The sequence below is a fragment of the Pseudophryne corroboree genome, chromosome 2, assembly GCF_028390025.1.
Source record: "Pseudophryne corroboree isolate aPseCor3 chromosome 2, aPseCor3.hap2, whole genome shotgun sequence".
NCBI classification, from domain to species: domain Eukaryota; kingdom Metazoa; phylum Chordata; class Amphibia; order Anura; family Myobatrachidae; genus Pseudophryne; species Pseudophryne corroboree.
In genome coordinates, this window is record NC_086445.1 from 251,554,321 (window position 1) to 251,579,071 (window position 24,751).

The 24,751-nt window shown below is 47.0% G+C and overlaps 1 protein-coding gene across 1 annotated transcript in view; it reads left to right on the forward strand.

The window, feature by feature from the left end:
• Positions 1-24,751, forward strand: part of CD63 (CD63 molecule) — a 70,175-nt gene that overhangs the window by 40,625 nt on the left and 4,799 nt on the right. Inside the window, exons 3-5 of the mRNA XM_063952661.1 lie at positions 20,647-20,835; positions 20,953-21,027; positions 21,302-21,397. Of these exons, the coding sequence (XP_063808731.1) occupies positions 20,647-20,835; positions 20,953-21,027; positions 21,302-21,397 (360 nt within the window). The remainder of the gene's footprint in view (positions 1-20,646; positions 20,836-20,952; positions 21,028-21,301; positions 21,398-24,751) is intronic.

Here is a 24,751-nt window from a genome sequence, read left to right on the forward strand (position 1 = left end):
GATCTCTCCATTCGGTGTCACAGCAACATATGAGACCATACGTGAGGTGTTATTTTAGTAACAAATCATTTCAAGGAGTATTTGGAAGGTGCAGTTTATACAGTAGGTGTGCCATGCTAGAGTCTAAGGGGGAATTTATGGGTTGTGTGGTTTTTTTCTTTTTTTTTTTTTTTCTTTTCCCCAGATGGACGTGAGTGACATGGGCGCCCACCTCTGGGTTTAGATGTGTAATGTGGCTAAAACCATGCAACGCCGACTTTTCTCAGATCTCTGCTCACCACCTCCATAAGGGTGTGAGCTGGACTCATTGGTGCCTGCCAGCAGAGACCATTAAATAGCTTTCTCTATCGTCCTAAGTGGATGCTGGGGTTCCTGAAAGGACCATGGGGAATAGCGGCTCCGCAGGAGACAGGGCACAAAAAAGTAAAGCTTTTACCAGATCAGGTGGTGTGCACTGGCTCCTCCCCCCATGACCCTCCTCCAGACTCCAGTTAGATTTTGTGCCCGAACGAGAAGGGTGCAATCTAGGTGGCTCTCCTAAAGAGCTGCTTAGAGAAAGTTTAGCTTAGGTTTTTTACTTTACAGTGAGTCCTGCTGGCAACAGGATCACTGCAACGAGGGACTTAGGGGAGAAGTAGTGAACTCACCTGCGTGCAGAGTGGATTTGCTGCTTGGCTACTGGACACTAGCTCCAGAGGGACGATCACAGGTACAGCCTGGATGGTTACCGGAGCCGCGCCGCCGGCCCCCTTGCAGACGCTGAAGAGAGAAGAGGTCCAAAATCGGCGGCTGAAGACTCTTGAGTCTTCATAAAGGTAGCGCACAGCACTGCAGCTGTGCGCCATTTTCCTCTCAGCACACTTCACACAACAGTCACTGAGGGTGCAGAGCGCTGGGGGGGGCGCTCTGAGAGGCAAATAAAAACCTTATTAGAGGCAAAAAAAATACCTCACATATAGCCCACAGAGGCTATATGGAGATATTTAACCCCTGCCTAACTTCAAAAATAGCGGGAGACGAGGCCGCCGAAAAAGGGGCGGGGCCTATCTCCTCAGCACACAGCGCCATTTTCTCTCACAGAAAAGCTGGAGAGAAGGCTCCCAGGCTCTCCCCTGCACTGCACTACAGAAACAGGGTTAAAACAGAGAGGGGGGGCACTGATTTTGGCGATATTGTATATATATAAAAGATGCTATAAGGGAGAAACACTTATATAAGGTTGTCCCTATATAATTATAGCGTTTTTGGTGTGTGCTGGCAGACTCTCCCTCTGTCTCCCCAAAGGGCTAGTGGGTCCTGTCCTCTGTCAGAGCATTCCCGGTGTGTGTGCTGTGTGTCGGTACGTGTGTGTCGACATGTATGAGGACGATGTTGGTGAGGAGGCGGAGAAATTGCCTGTAATGGTGATGTCACTCTCTAGGGAGTCGACACCGGAATGGATGGCTTATTTAGAGAATTACGTGAGAATGTCAACACGCTGCAAGGTCGGTTGACGACATGAGACGGCCGACAATCTATTAGGACCGGTCCAGGCGTCTCAGAAACACCGTCAGGGGTTTTAAAAACGCCCATTTACCTCAGTCGGTCGACACAGACACAGACACGGACACTGAATACAGTGTCGACGGTGAATAAACAAACGTATTTCTCATTAGGGCCACACGTTAAGGGCAATGAAGGAGGTGTTACGTGTTTCTGATACTACAAGTACCACAAGAAAGGGTATTATGTGGGAGTGAAAAAACTACCTGTAGTTTTTCCTGAATCAGATAAAATAAAATGAAGTGTGTGATGATGCGTAGGGTTACCCCGATAGCAAATATTGGCGTTATACCCTTTCCCGCCAGAAATTAGGGTACGTTGGGAAACACCCCTTAGGGTGATAAGGCGCTCACACGCTTATCAAGTGGCGTTACCGTCTCCAGATACGGCCGCCCTCAAGGAGCCAGCTGATAGGAAGCTGGAAAAATATCCTAAAAAGTATATACACACATACGGTGGTTATACTACGACCAGCGATCGCCATCAGCCTGGAGATGCAGTGCTGGGTTGGCTTGGTCGGATTCCCTGACTGAAAATATTTTATTCATGTAGAGCATTTAATAGGATGCATTCTATATATATGTATGTGAGATGCACAGAGGGATATTTGCTCTCTGGCATCAAGATAAGTGCGTTGTCCATATCTCCCAGAAGATGTCAGGGACACGACAGTGGTCAGGTGATACAGATCCCATACGGCAGATGGAAGTATTGCTGTATAAAGGGAAGGAGTTATTTGGGGGTCGGTCCATCGGACCTGGGGACCACAGCAACAGCTGGGAAATCCAACCTTTTTTTACCCCAAGTTACATCTCAGCTAAAAAAGACACCGTCTTTTCAGCCTCAATCTTTCCTTTCCCATGAGGGCATGCAGGCAAAAGGCCAGTCATATCTGCCCAGACATAGAGGTAAGGGAAGTAGACTGCAGCAGGCAGCCCTTTCCCAGGAAAAGAAGCCCTCCACCGCGTCTGCCAAGTCCTCAGCATGACGCTGGGGCCGTGCAAGCGGACTCAAGGTGGGGGGGTAGTCTCAAGAGTCTCAGGGCGCAGTGGGATCACTCGCAAGTTGACCCCTAGATCGTACGAGTATTATCCCAGGGGTAAAGATTGGAGAGTCGAGACATCTTCTCCTCGCAGCTTCCTGAAGTCTGCTTTACCAACGGCTCCCTCCGACAGGGAGGCAGCATTGGAAACAATTCACAAGCTGTATATCCAGCAGGTGATAATCAAAGTACCCCTCCTACGACAAGGAAAAGGGTATTATTTTTCCACACTATATTGTGGTACTGAAGCCAGACGGCTTGGTGACACATAGTCTAAATCTAAAATGTTTTGAACACTTACATAAAAGGTTCAAATCGAGATAAAGTCACTCAGAGCAGTGATAGCGAACCGGAAAAAAGGGGACTATATGGTGTCCCTGGACATCAAGGATTACCTCCATGTCCAAAATTTGTCCTTCTCATCAAGGGTACCTCTGGTTCGTGGTACAGAACTGTCAATATCAGTTTCAGACGATGCCGTTTGAATTATCCACGGCACCCCGGGCCTTTTTACCAAGGTAATGGCCGACAAGATGTTTCTTCAAAGAAAAAAGGCATCTAAATTATCCCTTACTTGCACGACCTAAAAAGGGCAAGTTCCAGAGAACAGTTGGAGGTCGGAAGAGCACTATCTAAAGTAGTTCTTCGACGGCACGACTGGATTCTAAATATTCCAAGAATCGCAGCTGTTTTCCGACGATACGTCTGCTGTTCCTAGGGATGATTCTGGACACGGTTCAGAAAAAGGTTTTTCTTCCCGAGGAAAAAGCCAAGGAGTTATCCGACCTGTCAGGAACCTCCTAAAACCAGGAAAGGTGTCTGTACATCAATGCACAAGAGTCCTGGGAAAAATGGTGGCTTTTTACGAAGCAATTCCATTCGGCAGATTCCATGCAAGAATTTTCCAAAGGGATCTGTTGGACAAATGGTCAGGGTCGCATCCTCAGATGCACCTGCGAATAACCCTGTCGCCAAGGACAAGGGTATATCTTCTGTGGTGGTTGCAAAAGGCTCATCTATTGGAGGGCCGCAGATTCGGCATACAGGATTTGATCCTGGTGACCACGGACGCCAGCCTGAGAGGTTGGGGAGCAGTCACACAAGGAAGAAACTTCCAGGGGGTATGGACGAACCTGGAAAAGTCTATTCACATAAACATTCTGGTACTAAGAGCAATCTAAAATGCTCTAAGCCAGGCGGAACCACTCCTGCAAGGAAAACCGGTGTTGATTCAGTCGGACAACATCACGGCGGTCGCCCATGTAAACAGACAGGGCGGCACAAGAAGCAGGAGTGCAATGGCAGAAGCTGCCAAGATTCTTCGCTGGGCGGAGAATCACGTAATAGCACTGTCAGCAGTGTTCTTCCCGGGCGTGGACAACTGGGAAGCAGACTTCCTCAGCAGACACGATATACACCCGGGAGAGGGGGGTCTTCATCCAGAAGTCTTCCACATGCTAATAAACTGTTGGGAAAGACCAATGGTAGACATGATGGCGTCTCGCCTCAACAAGAAACTGGACAAGTATTGCGCCAGGTCAAGAGATCCACAGGCAATAGCTGTGGACGCACTGGTAACACCTTGGGTGTACAAATCAGTATATGTGTTTCCTCCTCTGCCTCTCATACCAAAGGTATTGAAGATTATACGGTGAGGAGGAGTAAGAAATACTAGTGGCTCCGGATTGGCCAAGAAGGACTTGGTACCCGGAACTTCAAGAGTTGGTCACGGACGACCCGTGCCCTCTACTTCTGAGAAGGGACCTGCTACAACAGGGTCCCTGTCTCTTTCAAGACTTACCGCGGCTGCGTTTGACGGCATGGCGGTTGAACGCCAGATCCTAAAAGGGAAAGGCATTCCAGAAGAAGTCATTCCTACCTTGATTAAGGCAAGGAAGGAAGTCACCGCGAAACATTATCACCGCATTTGGCGAAAATATGTCGCGTGGTGCGAGGATCGGAGTGTTCCGACGGAGGAATTTCAACTGGGTCGTTTCCTACATTTCCTACAATCAGGATTGTCTAGGGGTCTCAAATTGAGATCTATTAAGGTTCAAATTTCGGCCCTGTCAATATTCTTCCAAAAAGAATTGGCCTCAGTTCCTGAGGTACAGACTTTTGTTAAAGGAGTACTGCATATACAGCCTCCTGTGGTGCCTCCGGTGGCACCGTGGGATCTAAATGTAGTTTTAGATTTCCTCAAATCCCATTGGTTTGAACCATTGAAAAAGGTGGATTTTAAATATCTCACATGGAAAGTGACTATGTTACTGGCCCTGGCTTCCGCCAGGAGAGTATCTGAATTGGCGGCTTTATCTTATAAAAGCCCTTATCTAATCTTCCATTCGGATAGGGCAGAACTGAGGACTCGTCCGCATTTTCTCCCTAAGGTGGTATCAGCGTTTCACCTGAACCAACCTATTGTGGTGCCTGCGGCCTCTGGCGACTTGGAGGACTCCAAGTTGTTGGACGTTGTCAGAGCCTTAAAAATATACATTTCAAGGACGGCTGAAGTCAGAAAATCTGACTCGCTGTTGATACTATATGCACCCAACAAGTTGGGTGCCCCTGCTTCTAAGCAGACGATTGCTCGTTGGATTTGTAACACAATTCAACTTGCTCATTCTGTGGCAGGCCTGCCACAGCCTAAATCTGTTAAGGCCCATTCCACAAGGAAGGTGGGCTCATCTTGGGCGGCTGCCCGAGGGGTCTCGGCATTACAATTCTGCCGAGCAGCTACGTGGTCGGGGGAAAACACGTTTGTAAAATTCTACAAATTTGATACCCTGGCAAAAAGAGGACTTGGAATTCTCTCATTCGGTGCTGCAGAGTCATCCGCACTCTCCCGCCCGTTTGGGAGCTTTGGTATAATCCCCATGGTCCTTTCAGGAACCCCAGCATCCACTTAGGACGATAGAGAAAATAAGAATTTACTTACCGATAATTCTATTTCTCGGAGTCCGTAGTGGATGCTGGGCGCCCATCCCAAGTGCGGATTATCTGCAATACTGTACATAGTTATTGTTAACAAATTCGGGTTATATTGTTAAGGAGCCATCTTTAAGAGGCTCTTTCTGTTATCATACTGTTAACTGGGTTTAGATCACAAGTTGTACGGTGTGATTGGTGTGGCTGGTATGAGTCTTACCCGGGATTCAAATTGCCTCCCTTATTGTGTACGCTCGTCCGGGCACAGTACCTAACTGGAGTCTGGAGGAGGGTCATGGGGGGAGGAGCCAGTGCACACCACCTGATCTGGTAAAAGCTTTACTTTTTTGTGCCCTGTCTCCTGCGGAGCCGCTATTCCCCATGGTCCTTTCAGGAACCCCAGCATCCACTACGGACTCCGAGAAATAGAATTATCGGTAAGTAAATTCTTATTTTTTGTCCGGTACCCACTTCTTACATAGGCACAAGATAGATAGTTCTTTATCCATGGACAAATAGATGTTCGTTTTACTGAAGCCCTGTCCATTGTGGGAAAAGGGTTAGATTCCCCCTTTACCTTCATTACCAGGTTCTAGCGATAAAAATAAGGCAAACAATTACTAATGTGTAGACCTGCCTTGGGCTGCATCAAATGGGTATGCACCCTGTGTATGAAGGTGTGCTTTTACAATCGCTGACCATTACACTTAGTTGGTAGTGATCTGTAAAAGCAGTGATTTTGCTACTCTCCTAATATAAGATAATAGGGGGGCCATATACAGTGGTGGACTACACAGTGTATTGTGCTCAGTGTTATGTATGCAGTTTATACCTTGAGAAAGTTACAGGTATTGCAGTAGTAGGATGGGAGTTTCTGGATTTTTTTTTTTTTTTCTCCTAGGTTATTTGTTCTTTGATACTGTATGTAATTTGCCTTGTAATATCTAGTCTGTGTGCCCTTGGTGGGTTGTTGGTAAGGTAAATAGTGCGTAAACATGGGTTGTTACTTGGCCAAGCCTCCTTGGTACACATTGCAGTAGCATAGGCGTATGCATAACTTTCCATTTTAATCATTCTAAAAAGAGTACTTGTATTTCATACGGTACTTGCTGAGTGTAAGTCTTGCTTTGTTCTTCAAATGAGCATTAAAACTACTTATGGTCTTAGGGGTATATGCAATTGCGGTCGAATTCCCGAAATTGTCGAATTTCGGGTCATTTTCGCCCAAAAAAAAAAATTCGCCAATGCAATTCAGTGCTTTCCGACCAAAAAACGGACTTTCAAAATTCGACTTTTTGAAATTCGAATTTTTGCAAATTCGACTTTTCTGCAATGATACAAGTGCTGCAATTCGACAAAAGCATATTCAATTCAAGTTTGGAAATTCGACAGCAGTGCTTTTAGACAGCAAATTCGTCATTTTCAATCCGCCACACTTTGGAGGGTGAAAACAATAAAAAAAAATTTAAACATGTTTTTTTTGGTGGTTTTTTTTTTTTTAGGAATAGCATATCTATTTATATTAGAAGGGATTAGGTACTTTTTTTTTTTTTTTTTTTTTTTTGGAGGCACAAATATTATTTATATATTTTTTTTAAAATATTATTTTTTTATTTTTATTTTTTTTTATTGCTGGAACGGTAAAATCCTTTAAAAAAATGGCGTGGGGTCCCCCCTCCAAAGCATAACCAGCCTCGGGCTCTTCGAGCTGGTCCTGCTTCTAAAAATGCGGGGGAAAAATTGACAGGGGATCCCCCGTATTTTTAAAACCAGCACCGGGCTCTGCGCCTGGTGCTGGTGCAAAAAATACGGGGGACATAACGAGCAGGGGTCCCCCGTATTTTTCACACCAGCATCGGGCTCCACTAGCTGGACAGATAATGCCACAGCCGGGGGTCACTTTTATGCCGTGCCCTGCGGCCGTGGCATTAAATATCCAACTAGTCACCCCTGGCCGGGGTACCCTGGGGGAGTGGGGACCCCTTCAATCAATGGGCTGCGGATGAGGGGGCTGATAGCCTTTTGTGATAATGAAAAGAATATTGTTTTTTCCTTCAGTACTACAAGTCCCAGCAAGCCTCCCCCGCAAGCTGGTACTTGGAGAACCACAAGTACCAGCATGCGGGAGAAAAACGGGCCAGCTGGTACCTGTAGTACTACTGGAAAAAAAATACCCAAATAAAAACAGGACACACACACCGTGACAGTAAAACTTTATTTCATACGTCGACACACACATACCTAAGTTCACACGCCGACATCGGTCCTCTTCTCCATGTAGAATCCACGGATACCTGAAAATAAAAGATCAATATACTCACCTCAGCCATGGTCCAGAGATACATCCACGTACTTGGCAAAAAAAGAAAACGAACACACGGGCCACCGGACTGAAAGGGGTCCCATGCTGACACATGAGACCCCTTTCCACGAATGAGACCTGTCAGTGACAGTTGTCACAGAAAGGTCTCTAAAGCCAATCAGGAAGCGCAACTTCGTTGCGCTCACCTGATTGGCTGTGCGCTGTCTGAACTCAGACAGCGCATCGCACAGCCCCGTCCATTATATTCAATGGTGGGAACTTAGCGGCTAGCGGTGAGGTCACCCGCCGGTCAGCGGCTGACCGCGGGTAACCCCACCGCTGACGGCAAAGTTCCCACCATTGAAACTAATGGAGCGGCTTTGCGATGCGCTGTCACAGCACAGACAGCGCACAGCCAATCAGGTGAGCGCCACGGAAGTAGCGCTTCCTGATTGGCTGAAGGGACTTCAGTGACAGGAGTCACGTGATGTCCCGGCATTCGGGAGAAAGGGGTCTGATGTGAAAGCATGGGACCCCTTTCAGTACGGCATGGAGCGGGTGTTCGGTTTGTTTTTTTAACAAGTACGTGGATTTATATCTGGACGTGGATGTACCTCTGGACGCTGGAAGGTGAGTATAATTTTTTCACAGGTATCGTCGGAGACCGTGGCAGTCGGCGTGTCAACATAGGTAAGTATGTGTGTGTCGGTAGTGTGTAATAAAGTTTTACTATCAAGGTGTCTGTGTACTGTTTTTATTTGGGTATTTTTTTTCCAGTAGTACTACAGGTACCAGCGGGCCCGTTTTTCTCCCGCATGCTGGTACTTGTGGTTCTCCAAGTACCAGCTTGCGGGGGAGGCTTGCTGGGACTTGTAGTACTACTGGAAAAAACAATATCTTTTTATTATCACAAAAGGTTATCGGCCACCCCATCCGCAGCCCATTGGATGGGGGGGGGACAGCCTCGGGCTTCACCCCTGGCCCTTGGGTGGCTGGGGGGGGGGTGGGGGGGACCCCTTGATTGAAGGGGTCCCCACTCCCCCAGGGTACCCCGGCCAGGGGTGACTAGTTGGGTAGTTAATGCCACGGCCGCAGGGCACGGCATAAAAGTGACCCCCGGCTGTGGCATTATCTGTCCAGCTAGTGGAGCCCGATGCTGGTGTTAAAAATACGGGGGACCCCTACTCTTTGTCCCCCGTATTTTTGGCACCAGGCGCAGAGCCCGGTGCTGGTTTTAAAAATACGGGGGATCCCTGCCCAATTTTCCCCCGCATTTTTAGAACCAGGACCAGCTCGAAGAGCCCGAGGCTGGTTATGCTTTGGAGGGGGGACCCCACGCCATTTTTTTTTTCCGTTTTTTCCCCGTTTTTTAAAATCGCGGCAAAATCGGCCGATTTTCGCCCGCGGGACTATCTAATCCGTTTTGCATTGAATATGGTGAATTCCGGCAGCCACCTGCCGGAATTCACCTGTCGAATTTAAAAACGGCGATAATTTGCCGCGATTCGCCGTGAATTGCATATACCCCTTAATCTTTCCAGATCAGAGTGATACTGTGTATGACGATAAGGTTCTTTGGATAAAGTTTATTTTTGTTCTGGTGTCTACCCCATAAGGGGTGTATGTCTCGGACCAGGAATGGAGTATCTGATCAATATTGCTGTTGCATACATGTATGCGTGGATGTCTGTTATACCCAGGGTAATCCTACGTAGTGTGCCCAAGACTGCTGCCTCATCTGGTACCTTTTTGTGGGTGGAATGGGCAACCCATGGAAGTTATTACCCAAAATGTCTGCACAAACCCTGCAATGAGGCTTATTGTGCTCTGTTTGTTCTTATCACTGAAGTTTTGTATTTGCTGTTATTTTAAATACTCTGTATAATGCGTCGTGTGGGCTTTGTTTTTTTTGTCTGCGGGAGAAAAGCACTATATAAATAAAATTATTATACTGCTGTCATCTACTGTAGTTTTTTTTGTGTTAAAATTCATGAGTTCTTTATATTCTGACTGCTGTTAAAATATACATAGCATGCACCAGAGTTCAGGCCCTTCATAAAGTTTTGCAGAAGTCTGCATCAGCATCTTATAATTCTTGCAGTGTGAGCTTTGTCAATTTATCTGCTGGTGGGATTGTACTTTGTGCTGCTATAACCTCATATGAAAACTCAGGGCCATTAAAAGAATAGATTAATAAAACAATGTTGAAAGATGTGCTTCAAGTGTTCCGAAAATCCCCTGTGTGAGTAGTCTACAGGTGTTGGGTATGGTATATCGGTGGCCGGGATCCCAGCCGCCAGAATGCTGGCAGGGTGGTGAGCGCAACAAATCCCCCTAATAGGCTCGCTGCGCTCACCACAGGTTCTATTACCACTCTATGGGTGTCGTGGGAATAGCCCCTGTTAGCCGGGATTCTGGCTGTCAGCATTGTCACTGTTCGGGATTCTGGCGTCTGTATCCGGACCGCCAGCAATGTAACCACATCCTGTCTACAGATGGAGTCTGTTTTTCAGATTATACTTGACAATACCAATAGGGACATGTAAACATGACTAAGGGGTCTATTTATTAAGCCTTGGATGGAGACAGTCGCTGGAGATAAAGTACCAGCCAATCTGCTCCTAACTGCTATGACACAGGCTGTGTTTGAAAAATGACAGTTAGAAGGGGATTGGCTGGTACTTTATCTCTGCTGACTTTATCTCCATCCAAGGCTTAGTAAAGAGACACCTAAATCTAGGTGGAACAGCTGTGACATTTTGGCGTGTCTTTACCACTGTAAATTGTTACAGCATGCAATTGGCAAAACATTAGATGGCTGTCTGCTTCTTCGGTGCTTTAGCTGAGCAGAGACAATTGAGGTGTGGTAATAGTCAATGCGTTTTGAGAATAACCAGTCTAGTTTTATCAGAGTAATACTAGAATCTGTTATGTCAAAAAGGTACTATGCCACTTGGATCTTTAGACACTGCTTCAATGCAGCTCTGAAGAACGAGCAATCAATGTTTAGCCAATTGCATGCTTATTACCATATAAAAAAAAAAAAAAAAAGTGCCTAAAGTAAGTCTCTTATGAAATGCCTCTTGACCTGTTACTCGAACAAGTGCTATAAATTGTTCTTTTTACTACAAATTAACTGCAGTTTGAGGTCGGCGAGCTTCTTTGGCATGTTTACTGATCACAATAAGGTTTGTTACTATATCCCTATGTTAGCATGATTAAACAATTCTAAGTCCATTTTGAAGACTGTCTTCTCAGACTAAAACAAATCTGCATTTGCTAAGTTTAAGCATCCTTAAACTTGTACAGATTTTCAACTTTCTTAAACCCCTGTCACATCACAAAAATAACCCGGTATCGATCTGGCATATTGCTGGGTCGACACGGGTCAGTGTGCGATGTAAAAGCGCCCCATGAGAATTCCTGGGTCACCTGACCCGGAAATTCAACCCAGGTAATAAGGGTTATTCCTGGGTTGAATACCTAGTCAGTGGCAGTGTGAACGGATTCCCTCGTCGATGGGACCAGTTTACTACTGCCGCTATGGCAACCGACCTGGCATATTGCCTGGTCGGAAAGCCAGCGCAGAGGCTTCAATGCCAGATCTCGCCCAGGAAGGACCATTTTCCAATTCCCAGGTGGGATCTGACATTGGAGATCTGAAAGGGGTGTAATTGCAATGTAAACAAAAAAAATAAATCTATCCTATCTAATCTATTTGATGTTTCCTTTAGAAGGACACTCTCCAGAAATTGGTTATCTCTTAACGACTTTTGAATTTGAGGGTTGACCAGAATTGTTAGTGTCTTGCCCGCCTCTGACCGTGGCCTATCTATCTATCTATCTATCTATCTATCTATCTATCTCTATCTATCTCATAAACTGAGATTCACTAAATTCTTATATTGACTGAACACGTGCTTGCAGTTGGCACAAGCCACATTTCATGCCCTGTTTGTACATACATTGGGGCAGATGTATTAACCTGGAGAAGGCATAAGGAAGTGACAAACCAGTGATATGTGCAAGGTGATAAAGGCACCAGCCAATCAGCGCCAATATGTAAATTAACAGTTAGGATCTGATTGGCTGGTGTGTTATCACCTTGCACATATCACTGGTTTATCACTTCCTTATGCCTTCTCCAGGTTAATACATCTGCCCCATTGTTCTTAAAAACCTTGTTTCTGGGGGTAATTTAAAGAACCTGCGGTTATGGTGCACCCTCTGCCTGTATTAAACAATAAGGTGCATTATGACTTGTGTTGTGTTTCCACCCCCCTTCCCCCCCCCCCCCCCCCCTACCATGTAATTTTCTTGTGGGCTTTGTTCATGCGGGTTCTTCTCTGGTTAGTTTGATACATGATCCTTTCTTTATGGCATTTATAGAATACATGAAGCTTTAGGCACAATAAAACTGAGTGCAGCTACAAATCCAGTGCACAAAAGTATACAACCACAAAACACTCCAAATTATATGGTGAAAAAAATCACTCAAATATAAAGCACTCTTTAGGTACATATGATAATAGTCTCCATAGGGGGGAGATATATATATATATATATTCCTTTTGAGGGTCGAGCGGATATAGGGGTATATGCAATTAGTGGGGAATCGCGGCAATTTTTCGCCCGTTTTTTAATTCGACACAATTCGACCGTCTAATTCCGGCAAGTGGGTGCCGGAATTCAACATATTCAATAAAAAACGGATCCGACAGTCCCGCTGTCGAAAAACGGCCAATTTGACGGATTTTAATCCGATTTTTAAAAAAAAAACGGAAAAAAATTGCGTGGGGTCCTCCCTCCAAAGCATAACCAGCCTCTGGCTCTTCGAGCCGGTCCTGGTTCTAAAAATCCGGGGGGGAAAATGACGGGATCCCCCGTATTTTTAAAATCAGCACCGGGCTCTGCGCCTGGTGCAAAAAATACGGGGGACAAAAAGAGTAGGGGTTCCCCGTATTTCTTTAACGTCCTAGTGGATGCTGGGGACTCCGAAAGGACCATGGGGAATAGCGGCTCCGCAGGAGACTGGGCACAAAAGTAAAAGCTTTGAGACTACCTGGTGTGCACTGGCTCCTCCCCCTATGACCCTCCTCCAAGCCTCCGTTAGATTTTTGTGCCCGAACGAGAAGGGTGCATACTAAGGGGCTCTCCTGAGCTGCTTAGAGTAAAAGTTTAAAGTAGGTTTTTTTTATTTTCAGTGAGACCTGCTGGCAACAGGCTCACTGCATCGAGGGACTAAGGGGAGAGAAGCGAACTCACCTGCGTGCAGAGTGGATTGGGCTTCTTAGGCTACTGGACATTAGCTCCAGAGGGACGATCACAGGCCCAGCCATGGATGGGTCCCAGAGCCGCTCCGCCGGCCCCCTTACAGAGCCAGAAGACTGAAGAGGTCCGGAAAATCGGCGGCAGAAGACGTCCTGTCTTCAATAAGGTAGCGCACAGCACCGCAGCTGTGCGCCATTGCTCTCAGCACACTTCACACTCCGGTCACTGAGGGTGCAGGGCGCTGGGGGGGGGCGCACTGAGACGCAATAAAAACACCTTATATGGCGACAAATACATCACATATAGCTCCTGGGCTATATGGATGCATTTAACCCCTGCCAATTTTTCCATAAAGAAGCGGGAGATAGGCTCCGCCCCCTTCTCGGCGGCCTATCTCCTCAGCACACTGGCGCCATTTTTTCCTCTCAGCTCCGTTGGAGGAAAGCTCCCTGACTCTCCCCTGCAGTCCTGCACTACAGAAACAGGGTAAAACAAGAGAGGGGGGGCACTAAATTGGCAGATAAATATATACAGCAGCTATATCCGGGAGAAACACTTATATAAGGTTATCCCTGTATATATATAGCGCTCTGGTGTGTGCTGGCAAACTCTCCCTCTGTCTCCCCAAAGGGCTAGTGGGGTCCTGTCCTCTATCAGAGCATTCCCTGTGTGTGTGCTGTGTCGGTACGTTGTGTCGACATGTATGAGGAGGAAAATGGTGTGGAGGCGGAGCAATTGCCTGTATTAGTGATGTCACCCCCTAGGGAGTCGACACCTGACTGGATGGTCTTATGGAAGGATTTACGTGATAGTGTCAGCACTTTACAAAAGACTGTTGACGACATGAGACAGCCGGCAAATCAGTTAATACCTGTACAGGCGTCTCAAACACCGTCAGGGGCTCTAAAGCGCCCGTTACCTCAGATGGTCGACACAGACCAAGACACGGACACTGACTCCAGTGTCGACGGTGAGGAAACAAACGTATTTTCCAGTAGGGCCACACGTTACATGATCACGGCAATGAAGGAGGTTTTGAACATTTCTGATACTACAAGTACCACAAAAAAGGGTATTATGTGGGGTGTGAAAAAACTACCCGTAGTTTTTCCTGAATCAGATGAATTAAATGAGGTGTGTGATGAAGCGTGGGTTTCCCCCGATAAAAAAAACTGCTAATTTCTAAAAAATTATTGGCATTATACCCTTTCCCGCCAGAGGTTAGGGCGCGTTGGGAAACACCCCCTAGGGTAGATAAGGCGCTCACACGCTTATCAAAACAAGTGGCGTTACAGTCTCCTGATGCGGCCGCCCTTAAGGAACCAGCTGATAGGAAGCTGGAAAATATCCTAAAAAGTATATACACACATACTGGTATTATACTGCGACCAGCAATCGCCTCAGCCTGGATGTGCAGTGCTGGGGTGGCTTGGTCGGATTCCCTGACTGAAAATATTGATACCCTGGACAGGGACAATATATTATTGACTGTAGAGCATTTAAAGGATGCATTTCTATATATGCGAGATGCACAGAGGGATATTTGCACTCTGGCATCAAGAGTGAGTGCGCTGTCCATTTCTGCCAGAAGAGGGTTATGGACGACGCGACAGTGGTCAGGTGATGCGGATTCCAAACGGCATATGGAAGTATTGCCGTATAAAGGGGAGGAGTTATTTGGGGTCTGTCTATCGGATCTGGTGGCAACGGCTGGGAAATCCACCTTTTTACCCCAGGTCACCTCTCAGCAGAAAAAGACACCGTCTTTTCAGGCTCAGTACTTTCGTCCCCATAAAGGCAAGCGGGCAAAAGGCCACTCATATCTGCCCGGGGCAGAGGAAGGGGAAAAAGACTGCAGCAGACAGCCTCTTCCCACGAACAGAAGCCCTCCCCCGCTTCTGCCAAGTCCTCAGCATGACGCTGGGGCCTTACAAGCGGACTCAGGCACGGTGGGGGCCCGTCTCAAGAATTTCAGCGCGCAGTGGGCTCACTCTCAAGTGGATCCTTGGATCCTGCAGGTAGTATCTCAGGGGTACAAATTAGAATTCGAGACGTCTCCCCCTCGTCGGTTCCTGAAGTCTGCTTTACCAACGTCTCCCCCCGACAGGGAGGCAGTATTGGAAGCCATTCACAAGCTGTATTCCCAGCAGGTGATACTCAAGGTACCCCTCCTACAACAGGGCAAGGGGTATTATTCTACGCTGTTTGTGGTACCGAAGCCGGACGGCTCGGTGAGACCTATTTTAAATCTGAAATCCTTGAACACTTACATACAAAGGTTCAAATTCAAGATGGAATCACTCAGAGCAGTGATAGCGAACCTGGAAGAAGGGGACTATATGGTGTCTCTGGACATCAAGGATGCTTACCTCCATGTCCCAATTTGCCCTTCTCACCAAGGGTACCTCAGGTTTGTGGTACAGAACTGTCACTATCAGTTTCAGACGCTGCCGTTTGGATTGTCCACGGCACCCCGGGTCTTTACCAAGGTAATGGCCGAAATGATGATTCTTCTTCGAAGAAAAGGCGTCTTAATTATCCCTTAGTTGGACGATCTCCTTATAAGGGCAAGGTCCAGAGAACAGTTAGAGGTCGGAGTAGCACTATCTCAAGTAGTACTACGACAGCACGGATGGATTCTAAATATTCCAAAATCGCAGCTGATTCCAACGACACGTCTGCTGTTCCTAGGAATGATTCTGGACACAGTACAGAAAAAGGTGTTTCTCCCGGAGGAGAAAGCCAGGGAGTTATCCGACCTTTTCAGGAACCTCCTAAAACCAGGCCAAGTATCAGTGCATCAATGCACAAGGGTCCTGGGAAAAATGGTGGCTTCTTACGAAGCGATTCCATTCGGCAGATTCCACGCAAGAACTTTTCAGTGGGATCTGCTGGACAAATGGTCCGGATCGCATCTTCAAATGCATCAGCGGATAACCCTGTCTCCAAGGACAAGGGTGTCTCTCCTGTGGTGGTTGCAGAGTGCTCATCTTCTAGAGGGCCGCAGATTCGGCATTCAGGACTGGGTCCTGGTGACCACGGATGCCAGCCTGAGAGGCTGGGGAGCAGTCACACAGGGAAGAAATTTCCAGGGCTCGTGGTCAAGCATGGAAACGTCACTTCACATAAATATCCTGGAACTAAGGGCCATTTACAATGCCCTAAGTCAGGCAAGGCCTCTGCTTCAGGGTCAGCCAGTGTTGATCCAGTCGGACAACATCACGGCAGTCGCCCACGTAAACAGACAGGGCGGCACAAGAAGCAGGAGGGCTATGACGGAAGTTGCAAGGATTCTTCGCTGGGCGGAAAATCATGTGATAGCACTGTCATCAGTGTTCATTCCGGGAGTGGACAACTGGGAAGCAGACTTCCTCAGCAGACACGATCTCCACCCGGGGGAGTGGGGACTTCACCCAGAAGTCTTCCACATGATTGTGAACCGTTGGGAAAAACCAAAGGTGGACATGATGGCGTCCTGCCTCAACAAAAAACTGGACAGATATTGCGCCAGGTCAAGGGACCCTCAGGCAATAGCTGTGGACGCTCTGGTAACACCGTGGGTGTACCAGTCAGTGTATGTGTTCCCTCCTCTGCCGCTCATACCCAAGGTACTGAGAATCATAAGAAGGAGAGGAGTAAGGACTATACTCGTAGCTCCGGATTGGCCAAGAAGGACTTGGTACCCGGAACTTCAAGAGATGCTCACGGAAGACCCATGGCCTCTACCTCTAAGAAAGGACCTGCTCCAGCAGGGTCCCTGTCTGTTCCAAGACTTACCGCGGCTGCGTTTGACGGCATGGCGGTTGAACGCCGGATCCTGAAGGAAAAAGGCATTCTGGATGAAGTCATCCCTACCCTGATCAAAGCCAGGAAGGATGTAACTGTGCAACATTATCACCGTATTTGGCGTAAATATGTTGCGTGGTGTGAGGCCAAGAAGGCCCCTACAGAGGAATTTCAACTGGGTCGTTTCCTGCATTTCCTGCAAACGGGACTGTCTATGGGCCTAAAATTAGGGTCCATTAAGGTTCAAATTTCGGCCCTGTCAATATTCTTCCAAAAAGAACTAGCTTCAGTTCCTGAAGTTCAGACGTTTGTCAAGGGAGTACGGCATATACAGCCTCCTTTTGTGCCTCCAGTGGCACCTTGGGATCTCAATGTAGTTTTGGGGTTCCTAAAATCACATTGGCTTGAACCACTCACCACTGTGGACTTAAAATATCTCACGTGGAAAGTGGTAATGCTGTTAGCCCTGGCTTCAGCCAGGCGTGTTTCAGAATTGGCGGCTTTATCCTATAAAAGCCCTTACCTAATTTTTCATACGGACAGGGCAGAATGGAGGACTCGTCCTCAATTTCTCCCTAAGGTGGTTTCAGCGTTTCACTTAAACCAGCCTATTGTGGTGCCTGCGGCTACTAGGGACTTGGAGGACTCCAAGTTGCTGGACGTAGTCAGGGCCCTGAAAATATGTTTCCAGGACAGCTGGAGTCAGAAAATCTGACTCTCTGTTTATCCTGTATGCACCCAACAAGCTGGGTGCTCCTGCTTCTAAGCAGACTATTGCTCGTTGGATTTGTAGTACAATTCAGCTTGCACATTCTGTGGCAGGCCTGCCACAGCCTAAATCTGTAAAAGCCCATTCCACAAGGAAAGTGGGCTCATCTTGGGCGGCTGCCCGAGGGGTCTCGGCTTTACAACTTTGCCGAGCAGCTACTTGGTCAGGGGCAAACACGTTTGCTAAATTGTACAAATTTGATACCCTGGCTGAGGAGGACCTGGAGTTCTCTCATTCGGTGCTGCAGAGTCATCCGCACTCTCCCGCCCGTTTGGGAGCTTTGGTATAATCCCCATGGTCCTTTCGGAGTCCCCAGCATCCACTAGGACGTTAGAGAAAATAAGAATTTACTTACCGATAATTCTATTTCTCATAGTCCGTAGTGGATGCTGGGCGCCCATCCCAAGTGCGGATTGTCTGCAATACTTGTACATAGTTAGTTATTGTTACAAAAATCGGGTTATTGTTGTGAGCCATCTTTTTAGAGGCTCCTCTGTTATCATGCTGTTAACTGGGTTCAGATCACAAGTTGTACGGTGTGATTGGTGTGGCTGGTATGAGTCTTACCCGGGATTCAAAATCCTTCCTTATTGTGTACGCTCGTCCGGGCACAGTATCCTAACTGAGGCTTGGAGGAGGGTCATAGGGGGAGGAGCCAGTGCACACCAGGTAGTCTCAAAGCTTTTACTTTTGTGCCCAGTCTCCTGCGGAGCCGCTATTCCCCATGGTCCTTTCGGAGTCCCCAGCATCCACTACGGACTATGAGAAATAGAATTATCAGTAAGTAAATTCTTATTTTTTTACACCAGCATCTGGCTCCACTAGCTGGACAGATAATGCCACAGCCGGGGGTCACTTTTATACAGCGCCCTGCGGCCGCTGTATCCAACTAGTCACCCCTGGCTGGGGTACCCTGGGGGAGTGGGGACCCCTTCAATCAAGGGGTCCCCCCCCCACAGCCACCCAAGGGCCAGGGGTGAAGCCCGAGGCTGCCCCCCCCCCCCCCCCATCCAAGGGCTGCGGATGGGGGGCTGATAGCCTTGAGAAAATTGAAAGAATATTGTTTTTTTCCAGTAGTACTACAAGTCCCAGCAAGCCTCCCCCGCAAGCTGGTACTTGGAGAACCACAAGTACCAGCATGCGGGAGAAAAACGGGCCCGCTGGTACCACCTGTAGTTCTACTGGAAAAAAAATACCCAAATAAAAACAGGACACGCACACCGTGATAGTAAAACTTTATTTCACACATGTCGACACATACATACTTACCTATGTTCACACGCCGACCTCTGTCCACTTGTCCAAGTAGAATCCACGTGTACCTGTGAATAAAATTATACTCACCTGATCCAGTGTCCAGATTATAATCCACGTACTCTGCAAAAAAAAAACAACCGAACACCCGGACCAAACGGACTGAAAGGGGTCCCATGTTTACACATGGGACCCCTTTCCACGAATGCCGGGACCCCACTTGACTGCTATCACAGAAAGGTCTCTTCAGCCAATCAGCGAGCGCAACGTCCTGGCACTCTGCTGATTGGCTATGCGCCAATTTGGATATTTTTTTTCCCAGTAGAACTACAGGTACCAGTGGGCCAGTTTTTCTCCCGCATGCTGGTACTTGTGGTTCTCCAAGTACCAGCTTGCGGGGGAGGCTTGCTGGGACTTGTAGTACTACTGGAAAAAAACAATATTCTTTCAATTTTCTCAAGGCTATCAGCCCCCCATCCGCAGCCCTTGGATTGGGGGGGGGGCAGCCTCGGGCTTCACCCCTGGCCCTTGGGTGGCTGGGGGGGACCCCTTGATTGAAGGGGTCCCCACTCCCCCAGGGTAACCCGGCCAGGGGTGACTAGTTGGATATTTAATGCCACGGCCGCGGGGCGCTGTATAAAAGTGACCCCCGGCTGTGGCATTATCTGTCCAGCTAGTGGAGCCCGATGCTGGTGTAAAAAATACGGGGGACCCCTACTCTTTTTGTCCCCCGTATTTTTTGCACCAGGCGCAGAGCCCGGTGCTGGTTTTAAAAATACGGGGGATCCCCTGTCATTCCCCCCCCCCCCCCCCCCCCCCCCGATTTTTAGAACCAGGACCGGCTCGAAGAGCCCGAGGCTGGTTATGCTTAGGAGGGGGGACCCCACACATTTTTTTTTCACATTTTTACCATTCCATTTGAAAAAAATAAAATAAATTTCTATTTATAATTTTTTTTTTTTTTTTTTAATATATAAATAATACTTTTGCCTCCAAAAAAGACAAACCAAGAAGTACCTAATTCCTTCTAATATAGATATGCTATTACCAGTTTAAAAAAAAAAAAAACACCAAAAAAAACATGTTTTACAATTTTTTTTATTAGATTCTGCCACCAAAGTGTGGCAGATTGAAAATGACGAAAGTCTAAAAGCACTGTTGTCAAATTTCCAAACTTCAATTGAATATACTTTTGTCGAATTGCCGCATTTGTACCATTGCAGAAATGTTGAATTTGACAAATGTCGAATTTGGAAAGTCCGTTTTTTTTGTTTTGTTTTTTTTTGACGGAAAGTACTGAATTGCATTGTCGAATTTTTTTTGGGGGGCGAAAATGTCCCGTTTTTCGACATTTTCGGGAATTCAACAGCAATTGCATATACCCCATAATCCATTAAACTTAACAAAGAACTGTTGTCATCTCTCTGGACCTCAAAAGATATATCCTATGGTGACTTCTGGTTTATTTTGAGTGAAGATTGCACACTTTGGTGCTTTGTGGGGGGGTGGAGGGGGGGTGGGTGTTTGTTTCTTCCTTCATTGTGGACTTTCTTCTGGGTACCAACAAGGAGCAGGTAGAAATTGAACCTGCAATGCAAACAAACCATAACCCTATTATATTTGATCATCGCATAAGAAACAGTTCTGACTATCTGTGAGAAGTTATGCCTTTTTTCCCCCCTGATAGTGCCTGTAGAAGATTTGGAGGTTGTGTTGTGGCCATCATTGTAATAACTCTTCTTTCTTCCTCAGATCTGTGGCATTGCTCTCATAGCACTGGGAATCTATGTTCAGGTCACTCTTAACAGCTCTGTGATCATCAAAAATGCTGCCTCCGCTGCCCCTGCCATTGTTCTTATCGCAGTGGGAGTCGTTATCTTCTTTATCTCCTTCTTTGGATGCTGTGGGGCTGCAAAGGAAAACTACTGCATGGTGACCACGGTGAGACATTGGCCCACTTCCCTCAATTCCTGTTCATGCTGGCATGTTATACAAGACTTAATATGGTTCTTTATCTCGGTCTCATTGGTATTGTATTTTTATTTTTTCCCCGACCAGTTTGCCGTCCTCCTGTCTTTAGTGTTCCTTGTGGAAATAGCAGCTGCGATCGCTGGTTATGTTTTCCGGGATAAGGTAAGCCTACCTTGTTGATGTATTAGGGGAAATCCTAAACCCACCATGGCCCTAATGGTGTGGAGTTTGTATATTCTCTCTGTTCTTGCCTGGGTTTCCTCCCACAAACCAAAAATATACAGGTAGGTTAATTGTTTTCCAGCAAAAAATAATTGTAGTTGTGTGTAGACGGGCCAGGTAGTTCTTATCTGCTGTCAAATACTCTATTTCTATATAGAATTTTATGCTTCAGCTGCTGTAGAAGTCTACTTAAATGATCTTCCTTCCATTGTAGATTCAAGGTGCATTTCAAGATGCAATAACAGATGGTATGAGCAAATACAACACTAACAACTCCTCGAGAGAACAGATCGATGGCCTACAACGTGATGTGAGTGTTTGAGGCATCTGTCTTCATGTTAAACACCCTAATAGTCTATTGTAACTTACATTTTAAATCATGTAAACATGCACCTGGTAATTTGAGACTGCCCTTTTTAATGCTATTCTTGTGGTTCCTCACTGATGAAAGTATTTGTTCATATAGTGCCTGATTCTGATTTGCAAATAGCACATTTTAGGAAACTGCGCATACGCAGTAGGGAGTTTATGCATGTTTGTACGTCTGCTACTCGAATAGGGCAGATCTTGGCTGGATCTCTCCATCTGTGAAACAGGAGTGTCTGGATGGCAACTTCTGTGGGTGCAAGCAGGAACGTTATGGGCGTGTAGTCATGCACTAGTCTGAGACATGCATGTGCCTAAAGCTTGGGTACACCCTTTCCGATATATCGCTGGCCTGCCCGATATGTCTGAACGCCATCATTCAGACATATCGCATCTTCCCTGCTGCACACACGATGGCCAATATATCTACATCGGGATGTGTGTGTACAAGTGCTGCAGAGGCTGCCAGAGATTCACGGCTTAACTGGGCAGGTGCATGTAAATGCCCAACCAGTTCGTGACCTGAGTCACAACGGATTGGGCAGTATGTATGCACAACACACTGCCTGATTCGCCTATAGATATATCTGCATCTACATTGATCTGCAGATATATAGAGCAGTGTACCCACCATATGGCTGGGTACACATCGGAAAGTGTCATTGTTGTCTGCAGATATATCTGTTGTGAGGACATCAGTGGATTAACATTTTACACACTGGCAGGTCATCGTGAAATGTGACAAATATTCCTGTAATTTTAAATACTGGGCTACCCTTCTAAAGAGCACACAATAAATGGACATAGGCCTTTTTTCTTTTGTTACAGCTCCCACTGTCTGACTTGCCAGAAACTATTTAATTACATATACAATTTAAACATAACAATGTTTATTGTGTATACTAGGCCTCATGATTAGAGTCCACCATACAAATATTTGACTCGTACACACAGATAATTCCTGCAATGACATGGTTGCGTTAATGTTCACACATAGGATATACAGTTTCCCCCAGTGGTGGCAGGGCATCATCAGCTCTCTGGAGTGAAGGTGATGGGTTTTTTTTTTTTTATAATGGATTTATGTTTTTAATTTCAACAAGGTGAAGTTCCACTTTTGCAAAATTAAAAAAATACTAGTATTGGCCAATGTAAGAAATAACCCATACGTCCAAATAGTGTTCTGTTTCAGTGACGCTCACACACCCTTTCCTGCCTGACTCCATGCTGGCTGCTAGCTATCAATAATTGGGAACACTGGTAGCGACACTCGCTGAGCCAAGGAGGAGAGTATCTGGTTAAACACACAACACCATTATAGTCACAGTAGTGTGCCTGGCACTGTGTGACAGTACAAGGATGCAGCAGGAACCTGCACAGTGCACACACAGGGACTGGTTGGAGTTAGCTGAGCACCTCCTCAGCAGCAGGTTGAATAGGTGTGAGGAGCAATGGGGGTGGCCCTCCTTCCTTCTCCAACTTTCCTTAGCCCTGTAGTGTTGTATTAACATGGCAGGCAGTGCTATCCTCCTCTTGCTGCTGGACTTGGTTCTGCTAACTGAAGTCTGGAACTCCTCTACCGGTGATACCTGCTACTTCTCCCTGCCACAGACACCACCAGAGGATGGGGGCATTGCTGGGTGCTGGTCTAGTTTTCACCTAATACAGTCTTGTTGGCAAAGTCACAATGCAGAGATGAAGACAAGCAAACTGCTGTCACTACTCTAATCCATCCAGTGTGTGTGTGTGTGTGTGTGTGTGTGTGTCATTCCCATTCTGATGCCCCCACCCCACTGGGGACCTGTCGGCTTTCATTTGCATAACCTGGCACATCCAGGTGATGTGATGAACAGCCAACCTATTGTGTGATTGGCATGTTGGCTGTGCACACAGCATAATGCACCAGTATATCTGCAGACATTAGTCATTTGCTGTGCAGCACAGCCAGCGCGATGTCTGAACAACATAGTTCAGACTTCTCATTTGTACACACCCGCTGATGATTAAATATATATCGTCTGTGGTTTCCAGTGGGGGGGGCCACAAAGCGTTTTATCTGGGCTCTGGACCACAACCTCTCAACTGACCTTTTAAGGGGTAATTTTGGATGAATTTCTCCTTCCAAGTTGATTGCTGCAGTGCTACCACATCCAGGAGTAATTTAAGCCTGTTATCTGGTCTGAAGTCCCTAAACTTTTGCTGGAGTTGAACCAGCAAGGATCAGGCATACATGAGCGCCCCAGGCATCTTGGGTGCGAAAAGCTGGGAGATGTGGGAGGCTCTCCTGATGCTGACATCCCTGCCCATCCTTACTTCATCGACCACATGCTTACCTTTGCTGCTGAGTGGGAGCTGTGGACTCGAGCAGTCTTTCTGCATCAGAGTGCTGATATCTTTTGCTGTGAGTGGTACTCGGGCGTTACCTGCTCCTACTGCCCAAACTATTTGGAGTAGATTGCCTGTTGCAGAAGTCACACTGAGTGCTGCATCAGTGAACAGGGAAGAAGATGCTGATTGTTTGCAGCACCTAAAAAAAAAAAAAAAAAGTCCTGGACCTTTTATCAAGGGGTGGTATTCATGTGACCGCCGGTCAGCTGACCGACAGTCACATGACCTCCTCCACGAGCCCGACTGCTCAGTATCCCGATGGTCGGCATGCCGATCAACAGGGACTATTTCCACTCGTGGGTGTCCACGACACCCATAGAGTGGGAATAGAACCCGTGGTGACCGCAGGTCGCCATCGAGCCCGCAGCGTGGCGAGCGCAGCGAGCCCGCAAGGGGCTTGCTGCACTCGTTCCTCCCCGCCGGGATCCCGGTGTCGGTAAGCTGACCGGCGGTCAGGAGACCGGCGGTCGGCCATACTACACCCTTATCAAGAACCCTGCTTTTGCTTTGTAGTTTGGAACGGTTTCAGGTACCTGCTGTTTGATCTGCACCAGTCATTGGCTTTCACTCTTTGGACTCTAAATAGTGGTCTAAGCTTTTCTCCACTGTTCTATGAAATGACAGCCACCATGTTGAAATACATGGATTGCGAATCTATACTACTCAGTTCCTGAGCCGGGCAGGCATTTTTTGTGGTCCTACCTGGATGATTGCTTTGTTAAGGGGGGTACTGACGGAGCGATATTCTAAGCAATCTGACTAGATTGCTTAGAATATGAGCATTATCGCTCCGTGTGTACCCCTTATAGCAATGCGCAGCCCCGCGCAACGCTATCGCTGCTGCTAGATTGACCTGCATGCAGGCCAATCTAGCAGGTCGCTCACTTCACCCGCTTGGTGAAGTGAGTGC